Source organism: Leopardus geoffroyi, chromosome C3, assembly GCF_018350155.1.
Source record: "Leopardus geoffroyi isolate Oge1 chromosome C3, O.geoffroyi_Oge1_pat1.0, whole genome shotgun sequence".
NCBI lineage: Eukaryota > Metazoa > Chordata > Mammalia > Carnivora > Felidae > Leopardus > Leopardus geoffroyi.
In genome coordinates, this window is record NC_059338.1 from 53,510,037 (window position 1) to 53,533,065 (window position 23,029).

Sequence of the window (23,029 nt, forward strand, 5' to 3'; positions counted from 1 at the left end):
TAAGTTGAAGTGTGTAATTTGATTCAATCACTATTCGATTTACCTGCAACTGTGTCAAAAGCCAAGTGAATTAATGGTCTTAATGTAAATTTTGCCCTGTCTTAGGAAATCTAAATTTGATCAGAGAGCATTTGCGTTAAGACCTAAAATTAACCCTATTCTTAATAGCGCACATTTTCCCCAAATCGGACCTTAGGAATTACATTAGTTTGATGGTACGGTAAATGGCTTTAGTATGAATCTACAGTGACACCAGTCACTTGTACACTAGAAAACACTATTCAAGATATTCTCAAATATTAAAGAATTTTTTAAGAATCCTTTTTATTAGTACCATCAGCTAAAAGCAGAATTCATGTGGTTACTTTTCTGCTTTGTTTGTTTTGTTTTTAACTCCAGGGGAAAATCTACATTATAAGACAGGAAGGAGTGAGTGATCTGTCTCTACACATAAGGATATCCAGTTAAGTCTACAGGAAAACGGAGTAAGAGCACTCCGGCCGTAGAGAACAGGAAGTACTGTTTAGAGGACAGAGCTCTTCACTGCTTTCAACCTGGAATTCTCCTCTGTGAACTGAGCATCAGCCTTCTGGAGAGAGAGCCCTGGATCAGGTGGGTGACCCTTCCGGTGGGTGTGGATAAACCCCTGCACAGCCGACTTAACCAACAGGAGAACATGTTGGAACCGCAGCAGGATGGCGAGAGACGCTTACGAATCCCAAGTTGCCGGTGTTGGATGGTGGTCAAAAGTCAGTTTAGGAAATATACACAAATCCCTTAAAATGCTAGGAGTTCCTGCTCTCTTCTCCAACATTTAAGCCATTTTCCGCTGAACATTCCAGTACACGTGTCTAGAAACTAGACAAATCTGCAAGTTCTTTAGCGTCCTTGGAGAGCGGATAGGGGAAAGACCTTTTTTCCACCCTCAATGCATCAGTTTCCACTTCTAACAAACCAAACTGCGGCCAGAAGAGCCGAAAACCATTCCACACAGCACGGCAGGGTGGGACTCCGCGACCAAGCAGAGGAAGGGGCCGGTCACCAAGCGCACGCCCTTCCTTTCCTTCCACGCTTCCCCAAAGGTTCCCGCAGGCAGAACGGAAAACAGGAACTCAGCCTCAGGTTTCAAATCGCCCACACCTGGCGGCCGGCCTCCGGTCTTCAAAAAAAGGGAGGGCGAGCAAACCCCAAACACAAAACCTTCTCAAGCCCGAACCCACACCCAGATCACTGCTGGGAGCCTAGCCCTTCTCATTCGGCGCCGCGAGCACCCAAGTTCAACCAATCAGAGCAGAGTTGTCGCCGCCATGTTTACTATGGGCGGAAATTTGAAGGAAAGCTTCGCGTAGATAGAAAAACGCTGAAGACTTAACTTCGCGTGATTAGCCAAGTTGACGGATAAGGGTTAGTCGCTCGACCTCAGTTAAAATGACGACCATAGTTGCTTCACTAACGGGTAATCGACACCAGGGAGGCTTCCGGCGTCGGACCGCAGAGCGAGTCGGGAAATGATTTTAAACCGAGAAGGCGGCTGAAGGCTTGGTTGCCGCTTCTCAAAGGCGGGGTTTCAAAGCTAGCTGGGCTCCTGAAGGGCTCAGGTGGAGAGAGGTGAGTTGGGACCTAGTGTCCCTTGCCCTTCCCCTCCTGAGGCAGAAGCCGACTTCACAGGAGCGAGGGTCGCAGAGTGGGTGGCCGGGTCAGCGGAAATGTCCCTCCCGGGGTGAATCGAAGGACGTCTGAGGCAGCGGAGGTCTTCTTACAGGGGCGTTTGTGTTCCTGGTGAACCCACTTACTGTGGAGCGAGAGGGAATTTGGAAGGGTCAGGGGTTCCCTGCAACTGTCTCTGAGCTGCCATTTTGGCGGTTTTTTTTTTTTTTTTTAACTTCAGGGGACTTTACTGTCGATCCACACTTTTGGAACCAGATTTGAAGAATGATTCGTGAAGCCGGAATGGGTGACAGCGTCATCACAGCATTTCATTGGTAAGACGCTTTGTGTTTGTCCAGGACGGGCAGTAAGTTCTATTTTGCCCTTTTGTGAGTTCCTTATCTTTACAACACTTGTGTGTGCTTGGCACTCGGCCGAGCATTGGCGGTGGGATTTAGGTATTGGTGGCAGTGTAGAAACGTGAATGATTTACCGCAAGAAACCCCACTGAATTGTAACTGTGTGTTATGAACTGCAAGGGCAAGGAGAGTTGGCTGGGGAGCTAGCTCTGTGGACCCCTGCCCTTTGCTGAGGACGTGAACCCTACAGGATGGATTGCATTTGTCAGATGGGAGGAGAGAAGCACTCTTAATTGGCTATAGGCTGAATAAAAAAGTCGGGGAGCAGAGGCAAACTTGACAGGAGGAGTAGGAGGGTGATGATCAGTATAGAGTAGGGCGTAGGGCAGTGGTTCTTAACCTTTCTGAAAATTGTCTGCTGGACCTTTCTCCATCCCCCTCCGCCACTAAATACACATGCCCACAACATTTTGCATACCACCCGAGAGGGTTGTTGGATTTTGGAAAGCCCATTTGTCCACAGATCTTGGGGTAAGAACTCTTGAATCAGTAGATGAACCTGGATAGTAGCAAATAATAAGATCAGCCAGAGTAGGACCTTGAGACTCAGAGTTTTGACTTCATTTAAATGATGTGTGGGAATTGTTGGGATCTCCAGCATTGTAATGGCAAGATGAAAGGGGCGTCTATGCGTCCCTAGTTATGGGTTAGGGAAAGGGGTTAACATTAGGACACCGAAATGAGTTAAGGTATATTTTTAACCTCTTCATTATTGAGCAGGGTAAAATTGCACATTATTGAGTGTGGAGTGAGAGTAAAATAGATAGAAGTCATTTTCTGATCTTTAAATGTGTGGTTGGGCTATTTCACGTTATTACAGTATTATATACTTAAGGGAAATGTTTTCTCAAAACCAACCATCTCAGTGCTAATAGTCTTTTCTCACCTAGATGGATTTTTAATTTTTTTTTTTTTTTTTTTAATTCATAGCATTTTTCTTTTAAGGAGTCAAATTCAGCAGGGCTTATTTTGCCTTGAAATTGATCTTTACTCAAATGCAGTGTGCAAGGAGATAAGAGTACCCACTCTGACTTTATACTGTCTGAGTTCAAGTCCTGGTTCTTGCACTCTTTAACTGTTTCTTTGTCTTCCCATCTATCAACTGGAAACATGATAACCCACTTCGTGGGATTGAGGATTTAAATGAGCATATTTGTTAGGGGCTTGGACAAGTACCTGGCACCTAATGAATGCTCAATAAATGTTAGCAGTTAATCCAAATGACAAATTTGAAAGAAACGTTCTGTGTAGATGGGACTGATTAAATTTTAAAAATTTCAAATTTTTATTTATTTATGTTTGAGAGAGAGAGAGAGAGAGAAACAGAATGTGAGCGGCGGAGGGGCAGAGAGAGAGGGAGACACAGAATCCAAAGCAGGCTTCAGGCTGTGAGCTGCCAGCACAGAGCCTGACATGGGGCTGGAACTCATGAACTGCGAGATCATGACCTGAGCCGAAGGCGGACGCTCAACCATCAGAGCCACCCAGGTGCCCCAAATTGTAAAGAGCTAATTCAGTATGCGCTTAAAGCTAGAATGCTTTAAAGTAGTTGCTATTTAAGTTATGTGGTATATGATCTTGCTTGGGCATTATCTGAACATTGAGAACTGTATGTTTAATTTATGAAATTTTGTGCAAGACAGAGGGTGTCCTACTTGGACACAATGAAATTTATCTTAAATATAGAAATAGTATAACTTTTCATTTGTGAAAAACTTTCTTCAAAGGGTTAACTGTGCTAGTACTTGGGAGTAGTTATTATAACCTTATATATAATTCCTTTCAATGAAAGTTATAATTTCAGAGTTCTATGAAATTCTTCTGTTCAATTAAACCAATACTCGTTAACAGTTAACACTCAGCATTATATTAGGGTAATTATATAAGCGATATAAAAAGCATTGTTTCAGTCAAGGTATTTTAGTTGTGTTGGAAAGAGAAAAAATGCACACCAAAAAAAAAAAAAATACTACAAGGAAGTATATGAATATGGACCAAAATGAGTAGTACAGACTAGATGGTCAAGGAGAGCTATGTGAGCCGGTGTATTATTAATCTCCAAAGATTTTATGAAACATTATTGCGAGATTTTGTTAGGCTCATCCAGACGGTTTTTGGGCTTTTAAACAGTATTGACCTTGAGATCTTCTTTTATACACACACACCCATACACCTATACACGTTGCTTCCAGGAATGAACTGTTGATACAGAGGTGTATAACATAGGTATTTTGGGGAAGTTAACAAAATTCTACTTGGAAAGAGATCAAATTCGAGCATGATCTTAAAGGAGGTGAAATGATAAAAAGACACTTCAGATAGAGAATATGATTGATAGGCAAAAACAAGACAAGAATATGTTTATCTAGAAGCAGGATAAGGGCAAGCTGAATTATGAAAGATCTTAAATAATCAGCAGAAGAGTAGAATTTTCTCATCACTGTAAAGTTTTTTGCACAGGTGACGAAAGTGTCATTGCTGAAGAATGGATTACCTGTACATATGGAAAATGCTTAGTTGTGGTAGTAAGAACCTGGAGATAGCTTTGGGAATGGATGACAAAACTGCTGAAGGAAAAACTCAAGAGAATGTGCTTAATGACTATCAGTTCAAGAATGAAAGTATCTTAAAAGAATTTAAATTAACATAGAAAATTGACAGGAATTTGAAAATGGACGAGCAAACTTTTGGAGAAGGATGTGAAGGAGTTGAATTTAGTTTGAACCTTCTGTTTGAAGTATCTGTAAGATATTCATAAAAATAGCCTATAGCAAATGGGAAATGTAGGACTTGGTTAAAAAGTCAAAACTGAGGGTGGGGAGGGGAAGGGAGAGAAATAATTCATTGATAGTGAGAAGAAGAATCAGTGAAACTATGAGCATGAGTTAACTTTTTAGTGTTCAGAATTCTGGTTTTATTTCTTTTCTGTAGACCATGGATCCTTATGATACACCAGAATCGTCTCCGAGGCACGGTGCATCCTCAAGGCTTAAAGATTATTTTATAGGTGCCACCCCTTTGCGGAAACGATTAGAATCAGTCAGGAAGCAGGCTTCATTTGTCCCGACTCCACCTCGAAGGAAAATTCCTCAGTGTTCACAATTACAGGTATGCTTTTTGTGTTCCTTCATGTTACTCAATAATTGAGAACATTTGTGAATAAATTTTGCTTTTTATTACCTTTTAATGGTATTTTTAGTATCTCCTTAAATCTCTCAGATAATAAATGAGAAATAGTGAAAAATATTTGTGAGATAGTGAGAAGTAGTGAAAGTAGTTACTCACACCATCAATACCACCTCTGTTATGTCTTTTTTTAAAAAGTTTATTTTGTGTACATAAGAGCGCAGGTACAAGTGGGGACGGTGGTGGAGGGCAGGGAGCAGAGAGAAGGGAGAAAGAATCCCAAGTGGGCTTTGTGCTGTCAGCACAGAGCCTGACATGGGGCTTGGTCTCACACACTGTGAGATCATGCATGACCTGAGCCAAAATCAGTAGTTGGATGCTTAACCGACTGAGCCACCCAGGCTCCCCTGTTATATCTTTTAATCTCCAGCATTTCCACAGTATTTGTCTTTTATGACGTTGACGTTTTGAAGAATGTAGTTTCCTCCCTTATCCTTCTTAAATAGAATATTCTTCGTTTTGTATTTGACATTTCCTCGTGACTAGATTGAAGTTCTGTATTCTTGACTGGAATACAGCGTAGATGCTGTTGTCCTTGGGGATAACATCTGGTAGCACATAGGTGATCAGTTGTGATCATCCTGTCAAGGTGCTGCCCAGTGGTTACCGTTTTATTCCCCTCTGCATCTGATAAGCAGTCTGTGGGGAGACACTTTAGGATAATGTAAACATTCTGTTCTTATCAAAATTTCCCCTTGCACTTAATATCCATTGATAATTTTTGCCTGATTCCATAATCAGTTATGAGTTATAAGAACTCATAACTCTGATGACTCATAAACAATTCTGAAGGTTTATAATATTAGTAATTTGTGATTTCGCTGGAACATGAAATAAAACCCTAGTTAGTGCAGGTTTGATGTGTGGTTTTGAGGAACTTAGCAGAGTCTGGCGAATCAGTCCCCCACACCTTCCCTGTAATCTTTTCTTGTCAGTGTTGTGTGCCTCATGTCTTTTGGGATATGAGAAAATTTTTGCTTCTTTCTGAAAAGTTTCTTAAATTACTAGCGATGGTGATGAAAGTGATGGTTCTTAACCATAGAACAGAAATTGTATATAAATTAAAGATTGGGATATCCAGGGGTACCTGGGTGGCTCAGTTGGTTAAGTGTCCAACTCTTGATTTTGGCTCAGGTCATGATCTCACACTTCATGAGTTTGAGCCCTGCCTCAGGCTCTGTGCTATTAACAGAATCTTGCTTGGGATTCTCTGTCTCCTTCTCTCTCTGCTGTTCCCCTGCTCACGCTTTCTTTCTCTCTCTCTCAAAAATAAATAAACATTTAAAAAGACAAAAGGATTGGGATGTCCAATTCAGTGCTTCCTTATCATACAAATAATTTTGTATCATATAAATTTTCTATCATGCAAATAGTTTTGCTGTACCTTTTGACAGTTATAAGAAAAAAGTTTATAACTTATAAAAGTTTTATACAAATTTCCATGAACACTGTAGTCAAAACAAATATTTTTGTCAAATGGACAACTGTAATGAAAGTTCCAAAAGATAGTTGGAGCTGTAAAACTATGTCAGGAAGTATGAATTCTATAGAACAATTCAGGATAAAAGTAGGGACCTGTACGGGGGTGTATGTGAAGGCCCTCAATAATGCCATAGAACCAATGTGAAGGATGTGTTGTTGTTGTTTTTTTAAGTTTATTTATTTATTTATTTAAAAAATTTTTTTAATCTTCATTTTTTGAGAGAGAGACAAGAGTGCGCAGGGGAGGAACAGAGAGAGAAGAAGATACAGAATCCAAAGCAGGCTCTGAGCTGTCAGCACAGAGCCCCATGCGGGGCTCAAACTCACCACCCGTGAGATCATGACCTGAGCCGAAGTTGGACGCTTAACCAACTGAGCTACTCAGGTGCCCCTATTTATTTATTTTGAGAGAGAGGGAACGCACACAAGCGTGTGCACTGGGGAGGGGCAGAGAGAGAGGGAAAGGAGAATCCCAAGCAAGGTCTGTGCTGCCAGTACAAACCAGACATGGGACTTGAACTCACAAACTGCAAGATCATGACCTGAACTGAAATCAAGACTCAGCTACTTAATGGAATGAGCTACTCATGTGTCGCAGAAGTGTTTTTGTTTTTGATGGTACCTGTGGTTCTATTAGAGCGTGGCAGAAATACTAAGTGTTTTTTTTATTTGATCGACTGAATTTGACATTGGGTCATTGAATGGATTTACTGCTAAACATTTAAAACAATTACATAATTAACATGAATCAAATTTGATGCCCCAGGAATAGTTACTATTTTTTAAATCTATAATCTAAGTTTTTAAATGTTCATCCAATAAATATATATTGAACAACTGTTCTAGATGGCAGTGTTCTAGGTGCTAGAGATGTAGCGCTGAATAAATCGACAAAAATCCCTGTTCTCTTCAAACTCATACTCTAGCAGGGAAGACAGACAATAAAAATCACAAAAACATATAATACCAGATAGTAATAAAGCATGTTAAGGAGATACAGAGTGACAAAATTGGAGTGGGTGCAGTTGCAACTTTACATAGGGTGGCCTCTTGAGTGACATTTGGACAAAACTGAGTGAAGGAAGGGAACATGCCATGTGAACACGTGTGGAGAGCGTTCCAGAGGGAAGGTACAGTGAATGAAAAGCCCTGTTCAGGGATCTTCCGAGTCCTGCAGACTCCAGTTTGGTTGGAAGGTAAAGATCAGGTACACAGATTTGTAGTAAATATTTAAAATTCTTTGATTAAATTCTTATTTACTAATGTTTCCTAATTCTTAAACTACTGTTGTCTTGATTGTTTTTTCTCTCTAGGAAGATAATGATCCTCAAAAGTTTGCGTTTCTTCTGCATAAACAATGGACTTTATATAGTTTAACTCCCCTATATAAATTCTCCTATACTAATCTCAAAGAGTATTCTAGACTTCTGAGTGCATTTATTGCTGCTGAAAAGCAAAAAGGGCTTGCTGTTGAAGTGGGAGAAGACTTCAACATCAAAGTGACTTTCTCCACTCTCCTAGGAATGAAAGGAACACAAAGAGACCCTGAAGCATTTCTTGTCCAGGTATGTTGTATAAACAGTACTTGCTTCTCAGGAAAAGAATCCGCACTGTCTTGGTTTAGAAATTGTGCTATTTTCTTACTGTTTAAAAATATTTTGAGCTTGTGATTTATAACCTTTTTTATGTCTCGTTTGACCAAATTGTAGTAATTGGATATGGCCAACTTAAAGATATTTTTTGTGGGGGGCACCTGGGTGGCTCAGTCGGTTAAGCGTCTGAATTCAGCTCAGGTGATGATCTCCCGGTTTGTGAGTTTGAGCCCCACGTTGGGCTCTGTGCTGACAGCTCAGAGCCTGAGCCTGCTTCGGATTCTGTGTCTCCCTCTGTCTCTACCCCTTGCTCACTCACACTCTGTCTCTCTATCTCAAAAATAAATAAACATTAAAAAAAAGGTTTTTCTGAAATAAATATGATTATGATATCATGATTATGATATCATGATTATGATATAATATCATGATTATGATATAATATTTATTTTAGAAAACTTAGAAAATACATAAAAATACAAAGAAAATTAAAAACCACAGTTTAACATTTTGGCATACATCTATTTGGCAATAGACAACCTGAGTAAGCTTCTCATTTGGAAAGTTATTAATTATTCGTTCAATTTCTTAATTTATTAGTTGAATCAATTCAGTTTCTTGAACCAATTCAGTTTCTTTTTTTTCAACGTTTATTTATTTTTTTGGGGACAGAGAGAGACAGAGCATGAACGGGGGAGGGGCAGAGAGAGAGGGAGACACAGAATTGGAAACAGGCTCCAGGCTCTGAGCCATCAGCCCAGAGCCTGACGCGGGGCTCGAACTCACGGACCGCGAGATCGTGACCTGGCTGAAGTCGGACGCTCAACCAACTGCGCCACCCAGGCGCCCCGAACCAATTCAATTTCTTAATTGAACCAATAATTAATAACTTTCCAAAATAGAAAGCGCCAGGCCCAGATAAGTTCACTGGTAAAAGCTGCCAAAAGTTTAATTAAGGAAGAAATTATTTTAATTCTATAGTCTCTGGAGTATAGAACCAGAGGGAATACTTTCTAACTCATTCTGCCAGGCCAGTGTTACCCTAATACCAAAACTAGACAAAGATTATTTAAGAAATGACAGATTGATCTCTCTCATGAACATAGATACATCTCTGGATCTATTAAAATTGGGATCATATTGCCCATACTTTTGCATTATGGCTTTTTAAAAAAAAAAAATAATGTCATAGGTAATTACTCATATCATTAAGAATTCTACATTTTATAAGTATATCTGTGTAATTCTATGGTTTTTACTAGGACCAAATTCCTAGAAGTGGAATTTTAGCAAAAAACAAATATGTAACATGGGGCCCCTGGGTGACTCTGTCAGTTGAGCATCTGACTCTTAGATTTTGGCTCAGGTCATGATCCCAAGGTTGTGGGATTGAACCCTGCATTGGGCTCATGGAGTCTGCTTGAAATTCTCCCTCTCCTCCCATCCCCCCTCACTTGCACACACATATGCATACTCTTTTTTTTTTTTTTTTTTTAATTTTTTTTTTTTTTTTCAACATTTATTTATTTTTTTTGGGACAGAGAGAGACAGAGCATGAACGGGGGAGGGGCAGAGAGAGAGGGAGACACAGAATCGGAAACAGGCTCCAGGCTCTGAGCCATCAGCCCAGAGCCTGACGCGGGGCTCGAACTCACGGACCGCGAGATCGTGACCTGGCTGAAGTCGGATGCTTAACCGACTGCGCCACCCAGGCGCCCCCACATATGCACACTCTTAAAAAAATGAAAAATAAAAAATAAAAGTAACATATTATATATTGTGAAATGTTCAGTTACTCTTACTTAAAAGTAATATGACTATCTTGATTTATTAAGAAACTGGATTTATTATTCATGCCTGCTACTTCTGTTTATTTTGAGTTAACTCATAGTCACCACAAATTAAATTCTGAAATGGTGAAAAGATCTAATTTTGTTTATCTGTATAGATCGGGTTAGAAAACTGTGGCCTGCAGGTCAAATCTGATTTGCTGCTTGTTTTTGTTTTTTGTTGTTGATGTTTTTCTAAATAAGGTTTTATTGGAACAGAACTCCTTTCATTTGTTTACATTATTGTGTATGGCTGCTTTTGTGCTACGACAGCACATTTGAGTGGTTGCTTACAAAGCCTAAAATATTTACTGTCTGATTCTTACAGAAAAAATTTGCTGACGCTTGGTATAGATCTGGTGTTGGCAAGGGTCTTCAGGAGTCTTAGGGGTAGGTTTAGCTGCATAAAACAGAAAGCCTAAATAACAGTGAATTAGATGCCTATCTTGAGGTTAATTGATAGAGGTTTATTTGTCTTTTTATTTAAAAAAATTTTTTTTTAAAAATGTTTTATTTATTCTTGAGAGAGAGACAGAGCATGAATGAGGGAGGGGCACAGAGAGAGAGGGAGACACAGAATCCGAAGCAGACTCCAGGCTCTGAGCTGTCAGCACAGAGCCCGACATGGGGCTCGAACTCATGGGCGGTGAGAACATGACCCGAGCCGAAGTCGGAGGCTCAACCGACTGAGCCACCCAGGTGCCCCGAGGTTTATTTGTCTTATGAGAAAAGTGGAGTAAGCTGTTTAAGACTGGTGTATGCTTCATGAATTAATAACTTAGGCTCCTTCTATCTTCTGTATCATCCTTGGTGCATGGCTTCCATCCTTAAAGTCACATTGGAGTCTAACATGGCTCTTGAAGCGCTAAATATTAGATGCAAGTTGCAGGCAGGAGGAAGTAGGGGGAAGATGGGAAGGGCAAGTAGGATGCCTGCCTGAGTAAGTTTTTAATGAGACTGCTAAGACCCAACCACTTCTTTTTGCATCCCTGTTGGAAGACAGACTAGGAAATTTTTCTTTTTTAGTGGGTACTTTGCTACCTCCTTAAAAGCATCTCATTAAAAGCACAGTTTTATTGTGGAAGGAAAAGTAGGTACTGGGTAGACAGCAGGTTTTGTCAAATGAAGCAGTTGATTTCCCAGAGAAGTGATGTGATTTGCATGTCAACAGGTAAGCAACTGTTCCTGTGCAGAATAGAAATGACCTCTTGAACTCTTAGCAGAGTGTCCTAATAGTTCGCAAATTAAACCTCATTTCTTCACAGGGTTCCCGGACTTTTAGGTTATAAAAGTGTGATATACATGTCTGGCTGGGCTTTAAGGTTTTTGAGAATCGCTTGTAGTCTCTTGAACAAGAAGGCAAAATATGCTAAAAGTAACTTTTTAAATGATGATCTCTAACGGGATCTGATACTGGGCTGTGTTCTTCACCTTATCCTGGTCAAACTTTAAAACTTCTATGAATATCTTGGGGCACCTGGGTGGCTCAGTCGGTTGAGCATCTGACTTTGGCTCAGGTCATGATCTCACAGTCTGTGAGTCCGAGCCCCGCGTCGGGCTCTGTGCTGACAGCTCAGAGCCTAGAGCCTGTTTCGGATTCTGTGACTCCCTCTGTCTCTGATCCTCCCCCATTCATGCTCTCTCTCTGTCTCAAAAAAATAAATAAAGGTTAAAAATAAAACTTCTGGGGCGCCTGGGTGGCTCGGTCGGTTAAGCGTCCGACTTCAGCTCAGGTCATGATCTCACGGTCTGTGGGTTCGAGCCCCGTGTCGGGCTCTGTGCTGACAGCTCAGAGCCTGGAGCCTTTTTCAGATTCTGTGTCTCCCTCTCTCTGTGACCCTCCCCCGTTCATGCTCTGTCTCTCTCTGTCTCAAAAATAAATAAACGTTAAAAAAAAAATTAAAAAAAAATAAAAAATAAAATAGAATAAAACTTCTATGAATATCTGGAAGGTATGTTTGTCATGTAGTTTATAAATTTGAAATTTGAAGGGTTAGTCAGTCTGCTGGAAAATATAATCAAGATTCTAAAATATCTGAATGGATTGTCACAATGGGTCAAATTGAGAGTGAAATTTTAATAGGAATACATATATTCCTCTATATATTATGGGAGATTTACCTATTTACAGCAAGGATGAATAAGGATAATTTAAAGCTGTCAACTAAAAATTAGAAAACTGCAATCTAAGGTTATATTAGTAGTAGTATAATCTAGGTCTTTTTGAAGTAATTATATTCACTTATGAATGACTCTCATGCAGAAGAATTTCAGAGTAAGCAGGATAATGTGTGTATCATAGGAGGAATGGTTAAAGAAACTGGAGATGTTGAACCTGGCATTACATATGATTGGGATTATCAGATATTTGAAGGGCTTTTTCTGTGGAAGAGAGATTAGATTTGATTTGTTCTACATGCACATAAAGAAGAAAGCAGGACCTGTGGTAGATACTGTGTGCCTAACATATGAAAGAACAATTTTAAGTTGATAGAGCTGCCTTAGGAAATCCTGAATTCTTCCTCAATGGAAGAATTCAAACACATTGAATATGTGACTTTTTATAGTCCCTTCTGAAGTTGAAATTTTGAGGGCCCCCTCTCCCCGCCAAGGATAGCATACTTGGTTATACCATATTGGCATTCCTTAATTTGCTTATTTTGCATTTTGGCTGCACCAAGATCTTGCCATATACCATGTCCTAATAAGAATATTAAGAGGTAGGAGTGCCTGAGTGGCTCAGTGAGTTGAGCATCTGACTCTTGATTTAGGCTCAGGTCGTGATTCCAGGCTTGTGGTATTGAGCCCCACATTGAGGTCCATGCTGAGCATGGAGCCTGCTTAAGATTCTCTCTCTCTCTCTCTCTCTCTCTCTCTCTCTCTCTTTCCCTCTCTTCCTCCCTACCCCACCACCCCAACCCTTGCCTCTCTTCCCACTTACATGCTCCCTGGCTCTCTAAAAAAAAAAAAAAAGAAAAAATATTAGGAGGAAAGTCAGTTAACTTGATAAACCCTAATAATGATTAGGGAGATTATTCCCATTATGTTTTTTTGGCAAATAATACAATATATCTTCTTATTTTTTAATGTACTAATTTTGAGAAGGTGTAACTTAAGAGTAAAGGTACTTTTGCATTTAATGAACTCCCCCGTTTTTTTTCTTTGTAGATTCTGTCAAAATCTCAATTACCATCAGAGAACAGAGGACAAAAAGTGTTGTGGACTGGTTGGTTCTGCTGTGTATTTGGAGACAGTCTTCTGGAGACTGTTCCAGAAGATTTCACCTGTGTACCTTTATTTCTTGCAAATGGAGCAGAGACGAATACAGCCATAGTTGGAACCTGGTTTCAGGAAACTTTTGATTGTCATTTCAGTTCCTTAGCAATCAATGCGTTTAATCTTTCCTGGATGGCTGCTATGTGGACTGCATGCAAAATGGACCAATATATGGCTACTACTGAATTTCTTTGGTCTGTACCGTGTAGCCCTCAAAGTCTGGACATTTCTTATGCCATACATCCAGAGGATGCAAAAGCTTTGTGGGACAGCGTCCACAAAACACCCGGGGAAGTTACTCAGGAGGAAGTTGACTTATTCATGGACTGCCTTTATTCACACTTCCATAGGCATTTCAAAATTCATTTATCAGCCACAAGATTGGTCCGTGTTTCAACATCTGTAGCTTCAGCACATACTGATGGAAAAATAAAGGTTAGTTTGAACAAATCTAGCTACGTAATTTTTTCTTACTGCATAGTTTTCAAAATGTATAGAGATTGTATTTTCCACATTGAAGAAACACGTTTAAATGCTAATTCGAGACAGTAGAGAGATTTTATGCTTTATAAATGATTTGCTAGAAAGTCTTCAGCCTTGGGGCGCCTGGGTGGCGCAGTCGGTTAAGCGTCCGACTTCAGCCAGGTCACGATCTCGCGGTCCGTGAGTTCGAGCCCCGCGTCAGGCTCTGGGCTGATGGCTCAGAGCCTGGAGCCTGTTTCCGATTCTGTGTCTCCCTCTCTCTCTGCCCCTCCCCCGTTCATGCTCTGTCTCTCTCTGTCCCAAAAATAAATAAACGTTGAAAAAAAAAAATTAAAAAAAAAAAAAAAAAAAAAAAGAAAGTCTTCAGCCTTTAGATGCAGCTCTGTAATGGAAAGATACTATATACTGTGTGCTACAGGCTTTGGTAATAAAATGAATATAGTAACTTTGAAACTTTCAGAATTATGTTTCCTCAAACTTTGAAATAATTATCAGAGCAACGGAGGATTTTTTGTGTTAGATCAGAAAATTATAGCCAGAAATACCTAACTAAGATGACATCTTTATATTTTAGACTTTTCTGTCTCTAGTGGCAAAGAAATAATTGACATTGTTTTATTCTCTAGGAAGTTTTTTTTTTTTTTTAATGTTTTACTTATTTTTGAAAGAGAGACAGAGTGTGAGCAGGGAAGGGGCAGAGAAAAAGGGAGACACAGAATCTAAAGCAGGCTTCAGCCTCCAAGCTGTCAGCACAGAGCCTGACACAGGCCTTGAACTCATGAACCATGATATCATGACCTGAGCCGAAGTTGGGTGCTTAACTGAGCCACCCAGGCACCCCTACTCTCTGCAAAGTATTTATTAGAGGAAATCTCAGAAATAAACTGAGAGTAGGTACCTAAATATAATAAAATATATCAATATATTTAAAATGTATTAAACTATGGCCACAGTAAACACTCTGAATATTGGTCTTGTCACTGAGCTAGGATTTTAATAGACCTTAATTTTAAATGTTTTTCTTTTTTAATTCTTTTTTAATGTATTTATTTATGAGAGAGAGACTGAGCGTGAGCTGGGAGGGCCAGTGAGCTGGGAAAGGCCAGAGAGAGAGGGAAACACAGAATCTGAAGCAGGCTCTAGGCTCCGAGCTGTCAGCACAGAGTCCAATGCGGGGCCTGAACTCATGAACTGTGAGATCATGACCTGAGCCAAAGTCAGAAGCTTAACTGACTGAGCCACCCAGGTGCCCCAACAGACCTTAATTTTAATCTTCAGAGCAACTCTGTAGTAGGTATTTTTATCCACATTTTATTTTTAAAACAAGGAAACAAAGCCAAGATAGGTTTTAGTGATACCTGCAAGATAGTTTGGTAAGAGGAGGAGTCAATATTTGAGTGCTTATCTCTTAGGTTCCAAAAAGTTCATGCTCTATAAGCACTATATTAGTGTTTTTCTAACTGAAAGTCATAATGCAATAGTAGGTTGGAAAATGATGGGAAGAGAACAGCTTTAAAAAACAAAAGAAATCTGGGTGCCTGGGTGGCTCAGCTGGTTAAGCGTCTGACTTCAGCTCAGATCATGATCTTGCAGTTCATGAGTTCAAGCCCTGCATCAGGCTCTGTGCTGACAGCTCTGAGCCTGGAGCCTGCTTCTGATTCTGTGTTTCCCTCTCTCTCTATACCTCCCTCGATTGTGCTTGCTCACTCTCTCTCTCTCGCTCTCTCTCTCAAAAGTAAATAAACATTAAAAACAATGAAAGAAATATAATGGAAAATATAAAAATGAGTATCACATGTGGTAAGGATATACATTTGCTTGTACTGGATCATGATGTTAAATTTATTTCTTACTCTGATTTGCAGTAAAACATTTGAAAGATTATATCATGTTATTTTGAAATTATAAAGGGAAAAAATTCCATTTTAGCACCTCAGAATTCAGTGTTCATGAGGTCTTAATATATTTTAAAATTTTGTTTTCATATGCTTATACTCCATTAGTAAACTACATTTAAAAACTGTTTTGTAAAATGTGTTCTTATGAAGATAAAGGTGGTTCTTAAGCACATTTATTTTATCTGGTCTATGTAAATCTAAGAGCCCCTCTTAATAATGTAAGACAGTAACTGGCTCCTAGCTTTGCATAATGCCATGATGATAACTAATATTTATTAAGCACTGATTGTGCCAGCCATTTTTAAGCATTTTATGTATATTATCTCATTTAGTTTTTCACAACAACCTATTTACATAGGTTGTAAAGAGAAAACTAACACGGAATAAGTAGGTTCCCTGATACCACACAGGTAATAAGTAGATTTTGCATTTGAACCCAGTCATCTGACTCGAAAGCTTATGCTTTTTTTTTTTTTTTTTTTAACGTTTGTTTATTTTGAGAGAAAAAATGAGCTGGGGGGACGAGAGAGAGGGAGAGAGAGAATCCTAAGCAGGCTCCACGCTATCAGTGCAGAGCCTGACGGGGCTCTATCCCAAGACCTTGGGATCTTGACCTGCGCTGAAACCAGGCGGAGGACACTCAACTGACTGGGCCATCCGGGCTCCCCAAAGCTTCTGCTTTTAACTGCAACAGTGTACTGCTGTCAAGAATGATGTGTCAGCCAGGTTTCTGCCACCTGCTTAGTTTCTACAAGATACTTTTTAAAAAAAAGTTTTTTCATTTTTAAATGTTTATTTATTTTGAGAGAGAGAGAGAGAATCCCATGTGGGGTTCTCATTGTCAGCATGAAGGCCGATGCAGGGCTCAAACCCATGAACCGTGAGGCCATGACCTGAGCCAAAATCAAGAGTCAGACACTTAACCAACTAAGCCATCCAGGTGCCCCTCTACAAGGTACTTTTGGAGTCCATATCCCTTTGAGAAGAAGGAAGCTATGGAACATTTTTCTAGAAATGTAGATCCAAGCGATTCATGGATTCCCTTCTCTCTCCTTACTTCTTAGGCAGATAGCCTAACTGTAGAAGCCAGGATAAATAAGAACTTTAGTCTAGTTATTTCTAAGCACCATTGACTAATAGTTGTATATTTATTAAAGTTAGTAGTCTTCATTAAGTAAAATCTATTTGACTTAGAGCCACAGTGGTATGGGTTGATCTTAAGATTGCAGATACGGAATTTAAAATAAGCCTGGAATTTTTATCAAACTGCTTTGTTATAATAATTAATTCTAACTTTAATTTTTTTTTGTTTGTTTTTTTCAGATTCTGTGTCATAAATACCTCATTGGAGTCTTGGCATATTTGACAGAACTGGCAATTTTTCAAATTGATTGAGGTCTTGTGGGAACTATAAATTATGGATTATATAACTTTTTCCTCACAGATTATTTGCCTAATTTCTATGCTGAGAGGACCTGCAGGAGAAACATGCATCTATATATGCATCTGTTTTCCTCTCAGTGCCTTTGGAATTGCCCAGATAGAAGCCAAGAAGGATCTAGAACAAAGAAGGTGGTAGCGAATGAATCACAGCCAGGTGTTCGTATAATAGTCATGATGATCTGGGAGGCCAGTCTTTAGAAAATGCTGAGTTGTTATTTTCTTGGGCCATCTTATATCAAATTTTTAGGATTCAAATGAGATATCTCTAATATTGAGTGTTTTTGATTTGGGTCTTTAAAAAGCTTTAATCCCTTTTAAGCATTTTAGACTTGGATTCAGAGAGAATTTCTGTCTTCTAAAGACATTTTCCTACTATCATTTCACTGTAGGGAGTTGGCAATCAAAATCCTCTCCAAAGGAAACTAAAAATTAATATACATATATTAAAGCCACTAATATGCTTCTGTTTTTAATGCTGTTCAATTCTTATTGCAATGTTGAATTAAATATTCACTTTTAAAATGAAGCAGTGTGTTTATCAGTGTCTTGGTGGCAGATCTTTAATTAATGTCTCAGGAATGAGAAGTCATAGGCTTTTTCTGTAGCACAAAGGTTACAAACCAGCAATTATATAGAACCATACTTATAGAATTGAAAGGGACCTGTGAGCCTCTTTTGAGAGCAGCAGTTATCTTGTCTAACTTTCATGTCCCTAATTTTGCTTTAGCACAGTGCTTGGTAAATGTCTGCAGGTTAAGTAAATGTATTTTAACCAACTCTTCCATTTTATAGATGAAAACTATGAGATTGAACAACTTAGGAGACTTGCCCAAGATGATATGTTTAAATCTCTTGTTTTAATTTATGGAGTATGGGAACATTTTGTTTTACTTTAGAAACTCTTTTTTAAAAGTTGTTTGAAAGGAAATTAATAGGCTATCTTTCTAAAAGGTTAACTTTTGGAATGGAATATTATTTCACATATACTAGGAACAGCAGAGATAGTGGAAAAAGCATGGGCTTTGGAGTGAGACAGTCATTCATTTAACTAATATTAAGTTCCTGCTGTGTACTTAGAATTGTATTGGGTAACAGGGATATAGCAGTGAAGACAAAAAAGATCCCTGTCATTTGGAAATTACATTCTAGTGGAGGGAGGCAAAAAATAAATAATTTCTGTGGAGATAAATACTTAAGGCAGTACAATATGGAAAGGGGGTCTCTCTGGGTAGGTGACATTTGAGCTGGGTCCTGAATGCTGAGGGAACCAGCTGTGTGAAGATCTGTGGAAGGGTTTGCTAGGCAGGTGAAATGGCGAGAGCAAAGGCCTTGAGATAGGTAAGAGGTTGGTTTATTTGAGGAATAAAGGAAGTCTGTGTGGCTGAAGGAAGTCAGGGTGGAGTAGTATTAGATGAGACTGAAGAGATTGTGCAGCAGAGACTTATTCCATGGGTATGTCTCCCAATTTTTGACTGAGCATGTGGTTGTCCAGAATAAAGGTGGTCTTTTCTGGCCTTTCTCATAGGTAGGTGTAGTCCTATGACTAAGTTCTGACCCATGGCATATAAATGGAAGGATCAGGAATCTTCCTTAAAAAACAGCAGACATAATACCCCTTGGCTTTTTCTTATTCTTCCATCTTTGCTGCTTGGAACACATATAATGACTGGAATTCTAGCCACTCTTTTTGGTCACGGGGATGCAGGTCAGGTCATAGGAATGGTGGAACATGGCCTGAAACGAGTTTGTGCCTTGAGGACTTCTTGAGGCTGAACCCCAGTGCCACCCTTGGGCAGTCTTCCTATGGACCTGTGTGTCAGAGAGGTAAACTTTTATCTTGTGCAAGCTGGTGCTTAAAGACATTTTGGGTCTCTTGCTCATAGCCAAACCTAATCTTGATAGAAAGAGGCAGGATCTACATCATCTAAGTTTTTGTAGCTATTTGTGAAGAGGCTGGATTTCATTCTAAATGCAGTGGGAAGCCATTGAAGTTTTAAGCAGGAGAGAATATTACCTAATCTGTATTTTATAAGATATGAGGGAGAATGAATTATAGGTGGACAAGAGTGAAAAACAGTTAAAAGATTGTTAGAAATGGTACAAATTCAGTGGAGAAATTAGCAATATCTAGCAAAATGTTGTAGGATTTACCCTTTGACAAGCAATCCCACTTCTAGAATTCTGTCCCCAAAACTCCCTGGCAAAATACAAATGAAGCCCGTATAAGGCTGTTTATTGCAATGGTGTTTGGTAGCAAAACTGAAAACAATCCAAGTGCCCATCCCATGGGGATTGTTTGAATAAATTATGGTATAGCGACACAATGAATTACCACTATGTAACCATAAAAAGGTTTGTGGAAGATAATCTAATACTACCATGGAGTGATCTTTTTTTTTTATAGTTTTTTTATTTTTATTTTTTTGACTAAAATACTCATTTTATTTTTTTAATATGAAATTTATTGTCAAATTGGTTTCCATACAACACCCAGTGCTCATCCCAGCAGGTGCCCTCCTCAATGCCCATCACCCACCCTCCCCTCCCTCCCACTCCCCATAAACTCTCAGTTCGTTCTCAGTTTTTAGGAGTCTCTTATGTTTTGGCTCCCTCCCTCTCTAACCATTTTTTTTTTTCCTTCCCCTCCCCCATGGTCTTCTGTTAAGTTTCTCAGGATCCACACAGGAGTGAAAACATTACCATGGAGTGATCTTGATCTCTAGGATATGTTATGTGAAAGAGCAACTTGTGGACAGTGTGCTGTCTGTTATGGATGGAATGGGTGAAATATGAATATGTGTGTGTATTTCCTTATGTTTCCAAAAACCAATGGAAGAATAAACCAACTAATAAAAATGGTTACTAACTAGGGGGAAGGAAGGAACTGGATAAGGGGGACAGAAATTAAAGTTAAAACTTATCTGAATGTTCCTCTTTTATAGTTTGGAACCATTTAAGTGTTTTATATAGTTCTGAAACAAAATTAGATCAAAAAGAAAAGGCAATCCTTAAAAATTGAAAAAAAATGAACCTAACTATATTAAGTTCTTGCCATAATCACACAAATAATTATTTTTAGTATCTTTAAATCCTAGTATTTTGACTGTACATTGTCAGCTATGTCTTAGGAAAAGAAGAGCAGCAAAGGAATTTAAGTTGCACTCAGTTATCTTGTGATTAATAATATTGGTATTGTTGTTTTACCACTGTTTGTAATAAGATAAAACATGTAACAATATTGCCAAGATTTTCAGTGTAAAAGAAAAGACATACAATTATAAAGTAAGCTAAGTAGAAACTCTGTAATGTTAAATATGAATTGGAAATACCAGAGTGAACTCATTTACTTTCAAAATGCAAGTTTTTAGTTTTGATGAAGTCCAATTTATCAGTTATTTTATTTCTTGTGCTTTTGGTGTTGTGTCTAAGAAACTGTTGCTTAACCTAAGGTCCCAAAGAATGATTCCTATGTTTTTTTAAGGATCTTATAATTTTAGGTTTAAATTTAGGTCTGTAATCCATTTTGAAGTTTTTTTTTTAAGTTTATTTATTTGAAGAGAGAGCATGCAAGCGGGGGCGGGTCAGAGAGAGGGGGAGAATCCCAAGCAGGCTCTGCACTGGAAGCGCAGAGTTCGATGTGGGGCAAGATCTCAGGAATCGGGAGATCATGACCTGAGCTGAAAACCAAGAGTTGGACACTCACCCAGCTGAGCTACCCAGGTGCCCCCCAATTTGAGTATTTTATGTATGGGGTGAAGTAAGCATCCAAATTAATCATTTTGCATAAGGATATCCGTTTGTTCTAGTACCATTTATTGAAAAGACTGTTGTTTTAAAAGTCAATTGGCAAAAAAAAAAAAAAAAAAAAAAGAATCAGAAGTCCTTGGCCACAGATATTTATTTTGGGACTCTCAATTCTATTTCACTGATGTCAGTCCTTATGCCAGTACCACACTTTTTTTTTTTTTTTTTTTTTTTTTTTTCAGTTTATTTAGAAAGAGGGTGCATGGGAGCAGAGGAGGGGCAGAGAGAGAGGGAGAGAGAATTCCAAGCAGACTCCATGCTCAGTGCAGAGCCCAACATGGGTCTTGATCCCACAACGGTGAGATCATGATCTGAGCCAAAATCAGAAGTCAGATGCTTAACTGACTGAGCCACCCAGGCCCTCGCCGTACCACACTGTCTTGATTACTGTAGCTTTGTAGTGCATTTTGAAATCGGGGAGTGTGAGTCCTCCAGCTTTGTCCTATTTTTCAAGGTTGTTTTGATTATTCTGGGTCTTTTGCATTTCCAAAGATTTTTAAGGTCAGCTGGTCAATTTCTGTAAAAAAAATTAGCTGGGATTTTGATAGGGGTTGTGTTGAATCTGTAGATCAGTTTGGGGAGTACTGCCATCATAATTATATTAAGTCTTCTAATCTATGAACACGGGATATCTTTCCATTTCAGAATTTCCATTTTAACAGTGTTTTATAGTTTTCAGCATACAAGTATTGCACTTTTTTTTTGTTAAATTTATTCCTAAGTATTTTTTTATGCTATTGAGAATGGGTTTTTTTTCCAAAATAAGTGAAAATTATTTTATTTTGTATAGATAAGTAGCCAGGCAGTTTCAAAGTAGAGTTACATGTACATCTGTTCTAGATAATGACAGGAAGATAATTTTATGTGTTTTGTGTTTTTAAAGATGCGCCTTTCAAAAATATGCTTGCACTTTTATACATTTGGATTGCTTTGTTAATTTCATTTTTTGGATTCTTTGTTGTGAGTATATATTGTTCTTGTATTGTGTGACCTTGCTGAACTTGTTTATTCTCATTTTTCAGTGAATTCCTTAGAATTTTCTGTATACAAGATTCATGTTGTTTGTGAATAAAGACAGTTTTACTTAATCTCAATATGGATGCCTTTTGTTTCTTTTTCTTGCCAAATTGCCTTGGCTAGAGTCTCCACCATAATGGCAGATAGAAGTGGTGAGTAGTTTTTTTTTTTTTCAATATATGAAGTTTATTGTCAAATTGGTTTCCATACAACACCCAGTGCTCATCCCAAAAGGTGCCCTCCTCAATACCCATCACCCACCCTCCCCCCCTCCCTCCCACCCCCATCAACCCTCAGTTCTCAGTTTTTTTTTTGTTTTTGTTTTTTTTCCAACGTTTATTTATTTATTTATTTTTTTTTTAATTTTTTTTTAATTTTTTTTTATTTTTTATTTTTTATAATATATGAAATTTATTGTCCAAATTGGTTTCCATAAAACACCCAGTGCTCATCCCAAAAGGTGCCCTCCTCAATACCCATCACCCACCCTCTCCTCCCTCCCACCCCCCATCAACCCTCAGTTTGTTCTCAGTTTTTAACAGTCTCTTATGCTTTGGCTCTCTCCCACTCTAACCTCTTTTTTTTTTTTTTTTTTCCTTTTTTCCTCCCCCTCCCCTACGGGTTCCTGTTACGTTTCTCAGGGTCCACATAAGAGTGAAACCATATGGTATCTGTCTTTCTCTGTATGGCTTATTTCACTTAGCATCACACTCTCCAGTTCCATCCACGTTGCTACAAAAGGCCATATTTCATTTTTTCTCATTGCCACGTAGTATTCCATTGTGTATATAAACCACAATTTCTTTATCCATTCATCAGTTGATGGACATTTAGGCTCTTTCCATAATTTGGCTATTGTTGAGAGTGCTGCTATGAACATTGGGGTACAAGTGCCCCTATGCATCAGTACTCCTGTATCCCTTGGATAAATTCCCAGCAGTGCTATTGCTGGG

At 38.9% G+C, this 23,029-nt stretch overlaps 2 protein-coding genes across 5 annotated transcripts in view; one reads left to right on the forward strand and one right to left on the reverse strand.

Moving 5' to 3' along the window:
• The window catches only part of DARS2 (aspartyl-tRNA synthetase 2, mitochondrial), a 28,594-nt gene extending 27,148 nt beyond the window's left edge, over positions 1–1,446 (reverse strand). The window contains exon 1 of one of the 4 annotated variants that reach the window (XM_045452873.1): positions 555–1,446. In XM_045452873.1, coding sequence (XP_045308829.1) covers positions 555–678 — 124 coding nt within the window. In that variant the 5' untranslated portion in view covers positions 679–1,446. The remainder of the gene's footprint in view (positions 1–554) is intronic. The other 3 variants (XM_045452874.1, XM_045452871.1, XM_045452872.1) reach the window with 3 other exon arrangements.
• A 39-nt stretch (positions 1,447–1,485) lies between these two features.
• CENPL (centromere protein L) lies at positions 1,486–22,153 on the forward strand. The gene is made up of 7 exons (XM_045452876.1): positions 1,486–1,608; positions 1,889–1,982; positions 4,998–5,174; positions 8,048–8,299; positions 13,324–13,866; positions 17,136–17,208; positions 22,082–22,153. The coding sequence occupies exons 3-6, from the start codon at positions 5,001–5,003 to the stop codon at positions 17,205–17,207; spliced, it is 1,041 nt and encodes a 346-aa protein (XP_045308832.1). The 5' UTR covers positions 1,486–1,608; positions 1,889–1,982; positions 4,998–5,000; the 3' UTR covers position 17,208; positions 22,082–22,153.
• The last annotated feature ends 876 nt before the right edge of the window (positions 22,154–23,029 follow it).